We start from the raw sequence: 15,772 nt of genomic DNA on the forward strand, positions 1-15,772 counted from the left end.
TAGCATATAAATTAAGATATTTTTCTTGTAAATATCATATAAAAAAAAAATGTTTAAACAAAAAAATTCATGTATCTTTATTAAACATAAAAAAATGTTAGTTTAATTTATCCTTAATATCATAAATATGAACTTACATTTTTGTCTAACAAAAATTAAAATTGGACTTCGAGACTAAAAGAGTTTTAAGTATATTAATGCTTCAACTGAAAAGCATTAATATACAATTTTCACATTGACATGTTCAAACCCCTCTCCTCTTTAGATTTATGAAGAAAACAAAATCATAATATGCACAAAAAAGTTTCATCTAGAATTTGATGACCAGCAAAAAAAAAACACTTTAATCTTGTTTTGCTTTATTATTTGAAAAGCTTTTCATCAAAATCAGTTAAAAGATAAAATAACTTTTAACAGAAAAATGGTGTTGTTTGGAAACTGTTTAACTCTATTTTCACATAATAATCTTTTAAAAAACAATTAACCAAAAAAATTTCAACATATTTTCTTGGCACCAAAGGTTTTTTTGGCGTCTATTCAATCCTTTGTTTGGTCTCCATTGGAGCAAAGGTAATTCGCTGGCAGACTTGACGTCAAAACAGGCTATCTAATTAAGAAGTGGTAGCTTTGAAGAACGTGATGAACTTTGGAAGAAAAAGACTGTTTTGGGTTTTGTTTCTTTTGGCAAATGGTTGTTGAAAGGTAGTTATATTTTATTTTCTTTGGTGGATCCTACTTGAAGAGACCTGATGACGTAATGGAGGATGGGAATATATATATTTAAAAAATAATTATGGACTTAATCACTTGTGCAACAACAATTTTGCATCTTTTAACAAAAAAAAAACAACAATTTTGCATCCCTTACAATTTTACATTGCTTAAGCCACAATTAAATTACATACTCCGAGCTTGATGTTTTTCAGTTTATTTCATCTTAAATGCAAGAGAGGTTATCTTCATGAAAGGCAAACATGCTCTCTATTGGTGGAAAACAAGTTTTGATTAAGGTCGTGTTGAATATTTTACCTATGTATGTGATGTCTTCATTCAAGCTTCCACGACATTTGTGTCTTGAATTAATGCAAGAAATTTGGACTTTTTAGTCGTGAAAAAATGAAAAATTTCGATCCATTCATTGGATTAACTGGGCTCCTTTATGTGAGAGTAAGAAGCATGGGGGGCTAGGTTTTAGAGATCTAGAGCTAGGCTTTCAATTTGGCACTTTTAGCAGAGCATGCTTGGAATTTCCAAGTCCGAAAAGAAGGTTTGGCGTATCAATTGCTTAAGGCAAATTACTTTCGTTCGTGCCCGTTTTTGGAGGCTTCCCTAGGGTTAAATCCTTCATGAGGATGGTGAAGTATATGGTCAACCCAGACCCTTTTGAATAGAGGATTGAGGTGACTGATTGGAAATGGAAAATCTATACATATTTGTCAAGATCATTGGATTCTTGAGTTTCCTCACAAATTAACACCTCCGTAAGTCGATTATTCTTTTTGTTATGTAACTAACTTGATTAATCATCGTACAAAAACCTAGAAGTGGGATGTCTTACAACAGCTTTTCCAAATCATGAAGTTCAAACAATATCTCGAATGCATTTCAGTCATTGGGATAAGCCAGATGGTCAAATTTGGGCGCCTGAGTTTACAGGAAAATTCTCTATGCGATCTGCTTATCATCTTGCTGTTTCTCTTTTTGATAGCTCTGTAGCCTAAATGAATAATTTCTCTTGGCATTCAGTATGGCGTTGCAAAACTTTATCCAAGCTGCAGCACTTTCTGTGGCGTTGTTGTCATGATGTTTTGCCTAATGGCTCATTACTCCTATTTCGAGGATGTGTGGCGTCTCCTCTGTGTCCACGATGTGGGTTGGAAGAGGAATCTATTGTACATCTTTTTTTCACATGTCCACATTCTCTACAGGTTTGGAAATTGTCCCCTCGTAGATTTGATTTTTTGTCTGCCACGTTCCAGTCTTTTTTGGAAGGTTGCGATATTTGGTGGACCGGGTTGCCTCCTTGCTTGATAAACCTATTGTTCTGGGCTTTGTATCTTTTTGCGCTTGGTGTATATGGAAGGCTAGGAATCAAATGGTGCTTGAGGGTGTGATGCATATGGAGCCTGGGGAAGGTGATTGCTAAGGCTATAACAAGCTTTTGGGAATTTCAGGAGGCTCAATTTTAATGCAAAAAACTAGAAAGAGGTTTTTCTTCGTCTTCTTCCAATTGCTGGTTGCCTCATTTGCAGGGGTTGATTAAATGTAATTTTGATGCTAACTTTCTTAAGGATTCTACCCTTGGAGGAGGTGGTGCAGTGTTTCGTGATTCTCATGGAATTATTCTCTATGCAGTGGTGTTTCAACCTTTCTTCTCATCGTCGACAATGGTGGCTGAGGCTATTGCTTTTCGGCGAGCTATTTTATGGCCTGTTCTTTTGTATATTAATCGATCTCTGTGTTTTGAATTTGATGCAAAGATAGTTATTGATGCAGTAATTGATGGTGCACCATGTCCTTCTGACATTACGTCTATTTGTTTTGATATTAAAGCGGAGCTTCAGGCATTTTCTCAAATTAAGTTCCTTATCTCATGTTCGTCGATCGGGTAATCGGGTGGCTCATGCCCTTGCGGAAGTATCTCGTTACTGTGTGGGAACCGATCGGCTGTTGGATCGTATTCCCCCTTGGATTGTGGACCTTGCTGTGCGAGATGCTTTGGTTATAACTTCTTAGTTGTTTGTTTGGGGTGTTGATAGGGATATATGGCAACGGGGGCGGGTTTGGGCGAGTGTACTCTCCCCCTCCCCCACAACTGTTTAAAAATCTTGCCCCCGTCCCTGCCCAAAACCGCAAAAACGGGAGGACTTTCCACCCCATCCCCGCAACCGTTTAACATTTTTACCCCAAGGGTACCCGCCCTGCCCCACTCCGTTTAAGACCATAATTTATTTATTGTTGAAATAGATTTGCTCTTTGTTTTTTCCTCATCTTCAGTTCTTCACCATTGCAACTTTCCCTCTAATCAAATTCATTTGTTACTTTAATATTGTTATATAATGTACTTAATATATATACTAATGAAATAAAGGTAATTAAGTAATTTGTTTATCTAAATAGGAGGTCGCCCCGCCCTGCACCGCACCAAACCCACACGGATTTTTATTACATCAAATCATTCCCGCCCAAATAAGCCAAACGATCCCCAAAACTGCCAAAAATGGGGCGGGGCAATGCGAATAACGGCGGGGCCGGGGCGGATCAAATTGCCATCCTTAGGTGTTGGGTGTTGGTTGTTTTTTCTTTTCTCCTTGTTTTTTTGTTATTACCAGGAACAGAAAAAAAAAACCATAATTAAATTACATTGTTTATGTAATAACTTTATATACTACAATATAAAGCATCTCCTTCGCATATTTATGTAACAATTTGGCATCCTTTATACCATCTCATATTGTTTAAGCAACAATTATATTACATTATTTATGCAACAATATTAACTTTATCAATTATGTATATTGAGAATTGTTACATTACAATGTGTGATGTGTCTTACACCAACAATGACTATGGCATCTTTATCAATTATGTATATGTTACATTATGTTTGTTACACTAACAATCATTAAGACATTTTATCAATTATGTATATATTACATTACAAATTTACAATGTAGTGCGTTACACTCATTCATGACAATTTTTTTAAAAAAATAATTTCAATGGGAGAAATAGTGAAATTTGATAAGTTTATAATTCAAAATTTTAAAAAATTAATACTTAAAAAATAAAATAAAATACACACAAGTCTATGCTTGAGCCTGTGTTTATAAGTTTGATCTCAAATGAAACACACAGAATTAAACTAAGAGATGACTTGTTTTCTGGTGATATTTTTCGGTGTAAAGAGATATTGAGCAAAGGGATTTTCATATATATATATATATATATATATATATATATTATATTTTAATTTATTAACCCAATTAAATCATACGAAAAGAAATGATTGAATGATGAGGTTGTTGTTAATAAAATTTTTAGGCTCAGTTTGGTAGAGTGGAAATGGGAGGAAAAGAAAAGAAAGGTTATGGAGGGAGATAAAAAAAGGTGTTTGTGGCTGAAAGTTGGAAGGAAAGGAAAGGGAATGGAGGGTTTTGGAGGGATATAAATAGGCTTAGCAGTAAGTTTTGTAATCCTCCCAAAAATGGGAGGAAATGGAAGGAAAGGGAAGGAGAGGCTTGGTGTGTGATTTCTGATGCCAAATATGCCCTTGATAACAGGTGAATTTAGTTTGCTAAACAAGAATTACAGACCTTGATATAGCTTGAGAGTTGACAGATAGAGGGCCAGCGGCTGAAGCTTGGGAACGGCGACAAACAGCGGGCGATGGAAACTGAAAGATATGGTTTTGATTTTTTGAACAATCTGAAATGATTATGCCGATATAAGTTTTGAACTTTGATTCGTGTAGATAGATATATAAACTGAAATATATGGGTTTTGAACTTCTGATTCGTGTAGTTTGTAGTTGCAGAGAAAGAGAGAGGGCAAGTTCAAAGTCGGCAACGAGAATAGAGATGGAGGCGATTGGGGTGAGGCAGAAATGATTTGCCTTAAAAATATCTTCTTTCTTTTCTGGTGGCCCATCAGCCTTGGGCCTTAAAAAAATGTAGTTGCAGGGAACAATATATATATATATATATATATATATATATATATATATATATATATCTTTTAAAATATTAAAGGGTATAATAATAATTTTATTAAAATAATTTTCTTTCCTTTTTTTTCCTTCCTCTTTCCAAACATGATTATTATCCTTCCCTTTTTTTTCCTTCATTAATCAACCAAACACGATAAAGGGATGGCATTCAAGTGGGACCATTGGGCCAACCATTTCTATCGAAATGGTGGGCTAGCTTGTAAAGCACAACTACCCATTCAATTAATATTGCAATTAAATATTCAATTAATATTTCAATTAATATAGAGTTGTGATCCTACTTTTAAGTTTTGAAGCCGAATTAGAGATATGATTTGGACCCATTTGGCTTTCAGAGTTTGGAGTCCAAATATTTATTATAAGTAGAAAAGTATAAAATTTTTGCTAATAAATGCATGTTAAGATGGTCCTAATAGATGTAAATTCAAATACAAAGATTAAAAAAAATATAGAAGCTAATAGAAGATCTCTAATTTATTAATCCTTCTCTTCTATTTTTTTGGTAACTAATGTTACCTTTTGTCTTCAAATATCAAACAGAGCCTTCAAAATGCTTTCCTCGAAGTTAATGTAGGCAGTTAATATAGTATACACCAGAAATGGATATGGAAGAAGTAATTGGAATGTATGTGATTCACGAGATGAAAAAAGGCGCGTGAACATATCTCTTACCACTAGAGCGAATCTTTGTTCTCAATACCTGCCTACACTACACCAGAGAGTAAACAGTACAACAACATTATAGTAGATATTTTAATCCATCGTTTTCTTATTCTCACTTTTTACGTTCGGTTCCGCTCTCAAAGGTCGCTGTCAGTCTTAAATAAGGGGAAAAGAAAGAGCTGAAAATGGACTGAGACCACCAGACCACCACCCCCATCGAGCGGGAAAACGAAAAAGCTACCACTCCCTTTCCCTCTCTACTTACTTTCTCTCTCTAGAAATCCTATTAATTCCATGGTAGAAAATTTCTCGCCCCAGCTAGTTCGTGGTGTAGTCTGCTCCGATCGTTCACAAGTGAGTTGGTTTTTCTCATCTCTCTAGTTGACGAAACCGTCCGTACGTCTATTTGCGTGTTTGTGTGAGTTCTCACTTCCTTTCCCCCTCTTTCTCTCTCTAAAATTAATCAGATTTCAGTGCCCCACTTGATTAGAATGGCTGATTTAGTGTGCTTCAAGGATGAAGTATAATGTTTAATCTCTCTATTTGGATTTATGTATTTCTCAGGCTGATTAGTGAAACATGGAGTACTATTTTTCCTTGATCTCTTCGCTTTCTCTCTCTACGCCACTTTCTCTCTCTAAAAATCGAAGAATTTCGACCGTAGAAAGTACCGTGACGTGATCCACACTTTCTGCGTAGTTACTTCCTCTTCCACTCTCTTTCTGTATCCATAGTTGCATCTTCTTTTTCTCTCCCCGAAACCATGGCGGTGGCGTCCGAGAGCTTCTCGATCCGGTAAGTTGCCGATACTAATTTCTGGTTTCTTTCTATCATTTAGCCTTTGAAACTATGTGTAAAGTAGGTGATTCGGTACTGTTGCAGAGAGTATGCGTCGAAGATGAGGACGGTTGATTTGGCAAAATGCTGGCCGTTCGAGGGGGATTCAGATAAGCTGAACAAAGAAGTTGTAGAGGGTTTCCTCCCTCCGATTACGGTCAAGAAGTTCAGGTGGTGGGCGGATGAGGTGGCGCTCGTGCGATCCAAATGCTGCATGGACCAAGAGAAGTCAAAAACTCATGAAGAGTCATCTAAATTAATGTCAGGCGTGGAGGCCGAGAAATCAGAGGTGGTTTTGAGATCATCTGAGAATAGGGATTTACTAATTTGTTCGGTAGAGGAGCGGCCGAGGATGAAAATCAAGGCCAAATCGTGGACACCGAAGAAGAGATCAATAGTGGAGATTTTCGCAGTGGCGCCCCAGGTGGAGAGGGTAGATGATGATGATGATGATGATAATGTTGATGTGGGGGAGGAGGAGGTGAATACTCCTCATGATCAAGATAATTCTCTAGAGGAGGGGTTTCTTTGTTCCAAGGTTTCGACTTTGAGCGATGTTTGTTTGAATAAAAATGGTAAAAGAAAGAAGAATATGAAGAAGAAGAAGAAAACCAAATTGAAAGAGACAACTGAAACAATTATCAGCAAGGACAAGAATCTCAAGTTCAAGAGGAAAGGCAAGAAGAACAATCCATTGGCTCGATCTAATATTGCGAACAAGGTACGCGATTAATTTCTTTAATTAATTCGTTATATGTTACCTATTTCTTAATTAATTGCGGAGGGAGGTGGTACGTGGTCATTATTACTGACTTGATCTTCTAATTAATTAATTAATTACCAAGTTGGAATGGTATGTGAGATTTGTAGCATGAAATATTGTTTTTTTTTTTTATTCTGATCGAGTTGTTTGTTGATTGACGACGACTGTATTGTTGGGCTCAGTATGATTAGTCTCCAGTGTTTTTCTCTCTCTTTAATCGTATCCCGTTTAAAATTACTTCTGAAAAAGCTGATTAAAACTGTCTGTACACCTTTGGAAGACAAAAATATATATATATATATTGGGCTTGTTATAGTACTTGCTGGGTGTGAAGTACGCGGCAATGAGGTAATGGTTGTGGTGACTACTGGCTAACCGAGAAGACGACACGATGATCCCAGACCTCATTGCTGAATTATATCTTCCTTCGCAAACGGAAAAAATTAGGAAAATATATATAATGGGCTTTTCAAGTTGGGGAAGTTTTTAACTTGTTATGGAACGGAGTATGGTGCTCCAGCTGTACAGTACGGATTGGACAAAGATGTCTCCTATATGTGAGGTGGAGAGAGCTTGTCCTTCGTTTAGCAGTGTATGCAATACTATTTTTTTTTTTTTTGCCAAATTTATGCTATGGTAACTGGAACAAACATTGTCTTTCGACTCTGGGTGTGCTCGGCCCAGTTTTGGGTCGTGTAGTTTGACTGTTGATGACATATGATTTGATGGAATATTCTTTAGAGTAGGCCCCAATAAGTCACTGTTTACATGTATCACTCTCTTTCTTCTTATGCTTCTTCACATGGGGGCTTTAGTGAAAAATATTGTGGATTGCTGCCACAAATATTTATTACTAGAAATTGAGGGGGTCATTTTTTGGTTCTTTTTAACAAGGATGGATAGGCCGATATCTTGGATATTTTTTTCACCTTAATTAAATTAGCTACTTGGTGGAAAACAATTTTCTATTATTTTCTACGAATTATGTCAGTGATGATGTGATCAATAGAAGTCCAGCTTCTATTGTGTTCCGGTGCCTTGCATGTGCTAGTGTTGGATTGTGCACCGCCTATACATTTGCAAAATAAGTTGCTAGTTAAGGAAAGGTGTTTATTGCTGTGGGTAATTAAGAAGGAATGACCTCCAGTATTCTATTTGGCTGCTGAGTAAACCATTATAGCTAGCACTGTTCACAGAGTTGTAATTCTGATGATAGTTTTCCCCGTAAACTGAAATTATAGTCAAGTGAGAAAGCAGTGGTGGTATCATATTGTAGGACTACTATGTCATATTGGGTTGCAATGATTTGGTACTCATTTTTGCCATAACAACAAAATCCCATCACTAATAAATACAAGTTCTCACTAATTTATTTAAAAAGATGTGAAGCCTGCTGTGATGATCTATTTTCATTGCCTGAAGCTCTAGCTACTATAATAATTTATTGTGGCAAATTATTTTCCATGCAAATTGTCAGTTTTTGTCACTAATAATATTTGTTTCAGAATTTAAATGAAAATAAAATCTAGCTATTATTTTTTTTTGATATTTTCGTTACCTATTTTTGTTTTTAAGAATATAGTTTGTATAAAGTAAAAAAAAATAAAAAAAACCTTTAATAAATTTTTTTTTTTTTTTTTTTTTTTTTAAATGGCCTGCTAAAACAAATATATAGCATCCAACATATCATCAACAATATACCATAATCTACTGTGCAATTTTATAAATATATTTCATCCAATTAATCATAGATGTCCATAATACAAGAGTCACAAAATGTATACATAAAAGAACAAAAACATAATAAAAGGTCCATAAACGATCAACACTTTGGCCTGCATCACAAAAGAGAAAGCAAATCCTTAACCGATGAACCTGCTACATAGAAAGTTTATAAAGTATAGTTAGTTTATTATTCCAAAAATACAATGTAAAGACTCGTACTATACTTGAGCATGTATTAATTTGTTTAAGCCATAAACTGTCTATAGCTGCCTGATTTATAGATATGTAGTTCTTTCTCAATCTATTCACTTACTATGCCTTTGTTCAAGTATAATTGAGTTGGTGGTGCAGGTTTAGGGGCATTCATACCAATGATAAATAAATTTTCCCATAAGAAGCCTAATTGAATTTTTATTTAAAACCTTAAGCTTTTAACTTTTTATATTTTTCAAATCGGTTTCCTCTTGTATTATGGGTGCATACAGTTCGGATTGGATTGGTTTACGGCAAAAGTCCTAATCTGGTCCTAATGGTTCCATGAAATTTGGGACTGAATTGAACCGAGCTGAACAAACCACCTAACCGAACCATTTTGAACCATACAAGAACAGTTTGGATCAATTCAGTTTGGCAATTTGGGCTTTTAAGCAATGGGAAATAGCAGATGAGAAAATTTCGTTTTTTATTTTCTGTTTTCTCCATTTAGCTACCAATTTGAGGGTAAAAGATTTTGTATTGAAATGTTGGATTTTACTTTTGATTTATTTGGTTATTGTTTGAAGTGTTAAAGGGCCACACTAGTTCAAACTTGAATCAGAGGGTTTAAAGAAACCAATAAAATTTGTGCTAAAAGGCCACATAATAAGTTCAAAGGAACCTGCAACTCTCCGCACACAATTTTGATGAAGAGAGAAACTCATGTCTGTTTCCTTCAAGAATGGCTTGGATGCTCATCGTGCCCGTTGTGCTTGGGACCTACAGTTGTCCATTATTCGTCCTCCTCCATGTCTGCTGGACATCTAGTTGCTTCCCCTCTCCATGTGATGAGGCATGTTGCTCACTGGTATAGGATTTTGAATTAACCGCCATCAGTTGTTTGCTGGGCTTAGTTTATTATGTCTAGGCATGTTTGGGCTTAGTTTATTATGTCTAGGCTTGTTTGAGTTAGTTTGTCTAATCCTTGTATTGGTCTTCTTGTGGCCCATCCCTTTTGTACAGTGATGACCTATACATGTATATTTTGGCTGTTTGAATTGGGTTTTTCCCCCTTTTCGTGAATTGAACCGGTCCTAACGTCTTCTAAATTATTGGAACCGAACCGAACAAGCCACATGGATTGGATCAGTTTCACAGTTCAGTGGTTCATTTGTGCGTCCATATCTTTTATCTACCAGTCAGAGTTTTTTGTATATTGTCTGAGGCCCCTTTACAAGTGTGGTTGAATGTCTGAGGCTGGGATATATTGCGGTGTTCTAGAATGGCAAGTGTTTTGGATTAGAAATCTACATTCTCTTTTGGTTTACTAAGGATTAATACCTCTATGTCCTTTCTTTTGGGTTAAAGAATACTTCTTCATTCTCTTTTGGTTTTATAAGGATAACTACCACTCTGTCCTTCCTTTGTACTTATTGATTAACCATAATTGCCATCAGTTTCAAAGGGATCTTTACATGGGCAACAAGATATGTCCCTGGAAACTAACAGCTAATGTTGATCTGGAATATTTTTGGATTTTGATTGGCAATAATTAACAATATAAACTGGGATCCTATTTATCTTTTATTTCTTGATTTGTATATGCTACACCTTTCAGAAAAAGAAAGTAGAAACATCTCAATAAAGCTTTATGCTTTTAAAATGTGTCATTATTTGACTCATAGGTGCTACCTTTGAGAATATCGCAGAATTCAGACCTCGACATAGGCTTATTAGCTACACATTGAAGTGGAATGAGAGGCAAAGGACTTAGGTGGGACTTTCATAAACGGGAGTGGGGAAAGTGTTTAATGCAAAATACTCATAAAGGTCAAATGTCCTGATTCAGATTCATTGGAGACAAAATTATGAAGTGCTAGATTTTTAGGATTCCAGATGTTTCTTCCATTTTCAATGTAGAAGTTCACGTCGAGTTCTTGTCTGATTACTCCATGTTAAAACCTAAAGTTTTGCTGTGAAACCTAAAATTCCGTGAACATGCTTTTGTGCACTTGATAAATGAATCAGGTATTTTTGGAATGCATCTGAGTTTAAGCTGAAATGACACAGTGTTATGTGCTGGTTTTTTTTTCTCAGGAGAAACCTCATAAACACAAACTGCAGTCTCCAGTCAATTTCACCAGGAAAACAAAAGGTTTGTCGTATAGTAAGGGGTCCACAAGTGACGTCTTGGATGCTGTTCCTATCCATAGGAAGAAACCAAGACTGAAATGTTCAGCTATGAAAAAAAGGAACAAAAATTTTCAATCTTCCAAGTTGCTTGTAAAGCACCAGAAACCAGTGTTTCCTGTTTGTGGCATTCTCAAGAAACACAGCAATGTAATTTCAGGACAGAACTCTACAACATGCAACTCGCTGGGTGATAATCAGGCAAATCAGCGTGGTGATCGACCATCAGACCGGCATGTCACATTTTCAGAGAAGGATGACATACTCAGACCAAGGAGAAAACTTTTGTCTTCCGTAGGGTGTCCTAAATCACAAAATATCTGCAGTTCATATTCCAATGCTTTTACTGCTTCTTATGTGAAGGATCATGCTGAGGAAAGTGGTAAAGATTTAGCTACTGTGGAGGTGACTGGAAGTGATGAAGATGCTTCTAATAGAACAGAAAATGAGACTGAAATTCAACTGATTGCTGAAAAGCAATTGTCTGATATACATCATCATCATGCTGATATACCAAATTTTCTGAGGCCACATATTAGTTGTCAAGAGCGTTTCTCTGACAGACCTGTAACTGTAAATGAAGTTGCAACACATACTGAAAGTTTGCGTTCATTTGAACAAGGCTACAGAGCGACATCAGATGATCCCTCATATGCTTTCAACCCTGGATTTCTTTCTGTTCGAAAAGAGGGGTATAAACCCAATGTGAACACTCAATTATGTGGCAGTATTTCAAGAGTTTCCAATACAAATGGAATGGTCATTGATAATTTTGGGGATCCTACTGCTGGGTTTACTTCAGTGTCTTGCATGGATAAGGCATTTCCCCAGCCTTCATCATCATATTTTTGTGTCAACGGAAATACAAATGGGAGGATTCTATTTCCCTCACAAGCCACCCAACAGAATTTTCACGGTCATGCTTCAGAATACCAACCATATTGTCCTGTGTCTCCTAAGGAATTGATGGGCAGTATATATTCCTCTACGGATTGGAAACAAAGAAACGTAACGTGTAAAGAGCAACGCATGAAAGAAGATTTCTTTGGTTTGCCTCTTAATTCACAAGGAGAACTAGTTCAGTTGAATTCAAATGGTAAAGATGGATATGGCCAACTGATGAGGACAAGTACAGTAACAGGTTCTTCCAGGAACTTAGCTGAGGACAATAATGTACTGCCAAATCACACAGGTAAGCGTTTAAGTGTTGGGAGAGCACCATTGAAGGACCAATTAAAATTGTTCCCCATCCAGAGCTGTGTGGAAGAGAATTCCAACTTACCTGTATCATCTAGGCCAGGTATCACTGAATTACAAGGTACTGGAAGAACGGATGTTCATTGGTTTAATAGTGTGAGGGCAGATAACCATTATGTCTTTCCACTGGAGTCAGATCTGGACCTGATGAACATCTCTGGAAATGGGCAGAAACAATATGATCAGGTTCAGAATCACTCTAGATATAGAAATATCCATTTACAAGGGAATAATGATCACTTCTCACATCATGGTACTCAACCAACAATGCGGTTGATGGGTAAAGAGTTTATAGTTGGTAAAAGTAGCCAAGACTTGGAAGGATTTGAGGATGAAAAGGTTTGGATGGATAAGCAAATTATAGCAGAACATCATCCTGCTGATACTGCCACCGACAACTCCTCAATAAAGAGACAGTTTCAGCAGGACCTGATGGTTCATCCAGTATCTAGAACATTGAAGCAGTCTGTAGATTGTATGTCAGAAATTCAAATCAATCAGGCATCACATTGTGTCATGCCGATGAGACCTCCAGAGTTTAGGTTTTCTCACCCATATCTCAACTGTCAAACTAATATAGTTTACCAAAATGGCTGTGGCACCATCAACGGAATTCCAAATTCCAAATCACTTCATTCTTCTCCAGCTGTTTCCCCTGCAGGCTTTAACTGGTCGCCCACCTTTCAGGAGCCCTTTATATCCGGATATGAATCTTCAAAAGTCAAATCTCAAATACCAATACAGGCACCTCCTGCTCACTATACCTGTCAGAAAATGAGTTCAAATTTTGCTGAACTTGAATACAAGCAGAAACTACCATACGCTACCAAATCACTGTTAGAATTTCCTTTCCTGCATCCTGAATGTGGAGAGCATGCTAACCTATCTCGGTTTCAAAGCTCTTCTAAGAGTCAGCCCCCATGGTTGTCAAATGCCACACAACAGAAGGAAACTTCAGTTGGTTCTTTCCGAACATATTCTCATGCTGGTGGTTGTCATCATCCCTGCACTATATCTGGAGCTAACCCTAGAAATGTCCTTCCTGTGCACCATAGACCAGAGGTTTCTTATGCGTGCAATCCTTTGTCTTCTCACTCTTCATTGCAGGACTTACTTGGTTTGAATGCTTTGGGTCACCCTCCTTTCATTCCTGTCCGCCCCGGATGTATACCAACTTCTGCAATATATAATAGCTATGGAGAAAGAATGAAGTCGAAAGTATGTGCTAAGGATCCTAATAATGGCAAGAAAACCAAAAAGAGGCCTGCAACTAAATCAGATGATTTTGAAAAGCCCAGTAAGGTACCTAACTTGGAAATTCAAGACGACTTTATTGCTGCAACAGCATTGAAGGCTGGTGGAAACTTTGGAGGTGATGTATATTTTAGCAGAGAAGCACTTGGACTAGATTCAAACATAGAGAAAGGAAGCAATTTAGGATGTTTCCAAAATGATACTGAAGAGGATGGACTGAGAGTCTCACCTGGGATTGATTCGTCTAAAATGGACCTAATGGCAAGATCAGGTCCCATCAAGCTAAGTGCAGGAGCAAAGCACATCCTTAAGCCCAGTCAAAATATGGATGAGTGTAACTTCAGGCCAACCCATTCAACTATCCCTTTTGCTGTAGCATGTAGTTCTGTTCAGACTTTCGAGGCTCAGAAGAAATCAGCCAAGATCTACAAGTTTTAGGGTAAGCTTGATAACCTTTTGACATATTTAGTTTTTCATACAGATCTTCTGTTGGTTCATAAATATGACATTTTGTAACGCAACAGGAATGCTTCTTTCTGCGGAATTCCCTACTAAACTTATTTGAAGGACCTCCGTCCGTTCAAGTGACATTTTGTAATGCAACAGGAATGCTTCCTTATTCCAGCCTCCAGGATACGAGGCTCATCATATCTCAGATTACTCTTGGGCTATCAAGTTTGTTTGAAATGTAAGATTTCATTTTCCATCATGTTGTCCATTCTACAATGGCTGGAATTATGTGACCACAGCAGGGCATTCGAACTGCCCCATGTTGTGTTGTTAAATTATGCTCTCTGTTTCTTATCAGGTATTTTCCCAATTCTATGTAGATGACATACTAGCAGTGGTTTTTGTGCTAGCCTTCTCACACTTCTCTTGGGTATTATTAAAACCGTCTCTTATTTATTTTTTGCTTGAAATTGTTGGTGAGACAATTATATTGTTCTAATTATTTGCATGGAAGTAAGCCTGCCTTTTCGGCCAATGTGAGGTTAATAATGTGAGCTCTAATTGGGAAATCATTTGGCACTTTCCATTGAAAGAGGAAGAAGTAATTTTTTACTGATTTTTTGTTTACATGACAACCGCATTTCTTTTCATTCATTATATTATACGTAGTATTATAGTTCTATGATCTTTAGATGATTCTTCATCTATTAGAAGACTACATAAAAGCATATATAAAAAGAAAGAAAAATAAATGATGATTTTTTTTTTTTTAATTTTTTTTTTAATTTTTATGTCAATAATATCTTATTTCTGTGTAGTATCAATTTGTGTTTTCTAGTAATACATTATGTAACAGTTGTGATTGGAATTATTATGTTTTTTAGTGGAACCACTGGGAAGTAGCTCAAGTTCACAACTGAAGCTCATGACAAGTACACTTTTGATGATCTGTGTTAGAGAAAATGAGCAAATGAGTTCATGGTCACACTGAAGCAGCTTCTGGCAGTAACACCATATCTCTGACAAAAACCATTAAAAAGTCTAGCTCACTGGATTCATCAATCCCACTGTTGGATGGGAGTGGCTTCTTATAGTGTGTATGTTGCTAGCTAAGTAGATGATTGATAATTTAGTTGCACTTGGTTTCTTAGGAGTTTAAGGGCAGTAAAGATGTTTTGGTTGTTTTTGTTAATGTATAGAGATATATTACTGGGGTTAGATTTCTCACTTTTTATATGGGCAAAGTTCAAAAAAAATAAAAAATAAAAAAAATAAAAAACTCCTTCATATTGTTAACACTCATGTACCATGTTGTGCATACAAGTCCCTAAAGTTTTTTCAAATGTTGCAAATAAGGGCAAGCCCTAGAAAATTGCCCGTTGTTGAGTCATGTATGGCTGCAAATGAGCCGAGCCGAGCCTTGCCTTATGCTACTCGGGCTCGGGCTCTTGGCGAGCTCAAAAAATTGGGCTTGGGCTCAGCATGGTATTAAAAAGTTCGGACTCGGCTCATGTAAGAAAATAAATTGAATTTATATTCAAATTTTGTTCAGGCTCATTTTCGAGCTCGCAAATTCGTTTGGTAAATTATTGTATATTTATTTCATACTTTTAAAAATTAAAGAATTTCATTAAAAAATAAATGTAAATGAATTTTATAACGAGCCTACAGTTAACAAATATAAACGAGCTTATACGAGCTCATGTTTA

The 15,772-nt window shown here is 36.5% G+C and overlaps 1 protein-coding gene across 8 annotated transcripts; it reads left to right on the forward strand.

Moving 5' to 3' along the window:
* The first annotated feature begins 5,598 nt into the window (after positions 1–5,598).
* Positions 5,599–15,255, forward strand: LOC132308994 (uncharacterized). Of its 8 annotated transcripts, XR_009482525.1 has the most exons (7): positions 5,599–5,810; positions 5,957–6,187; positions 6,275–6,950; positions 11,010–14,052; positions 14,138–14,301; positions 14,422–14,493; positions 14,948–15,255. XR_009482525.1 is itself a non-coding variant. In XM_059807333.1 (5 exons), the coding sequence occupies exons 2-4, from the start codon at positions 6,156–6,158 to the stop codon at positions 14,049–14,051; spliced, it is 3,750 nt and encodes a 1,249-aa protein (XP_059663316.1). In that variant the 5' UTR covers positions 5,599–5,810; positions 5,957–6,155; the 3' UTR covers position 14,052; positions 14,138–14,679. The 8 variants fall into 8 exon arrangements, 3 of the variants coding, with proteins under 3 accessions (XP_059663316.1, XP_059663318.1, XP_059663317.1); XR_009482523.1 differs by having other exon boundaries at positions 14,138–14,493; XR_009482522.1 differs by lacking the exon at positions 14,422–14,493.
* Positions 15,256–15,772: the final 517 nt, after the last annotated feature.

This window comes from Cornus florida, unplaced genomic scaffold (genome assembly GCF_030987335.1).
Source record: "Cornus florida cultivar Cherokee Brave unplaced genomic scaffold, ASM3098733v1 CherokeeBrave_3.0.0_Hap2_Chr05, whole genome shotgun sequence".
NCBI lineage: Eukaryota > Viridiplantae > Streptophyta > Magnoliopsida > Cornales > Cornaceae > Cornus > Cornus florida.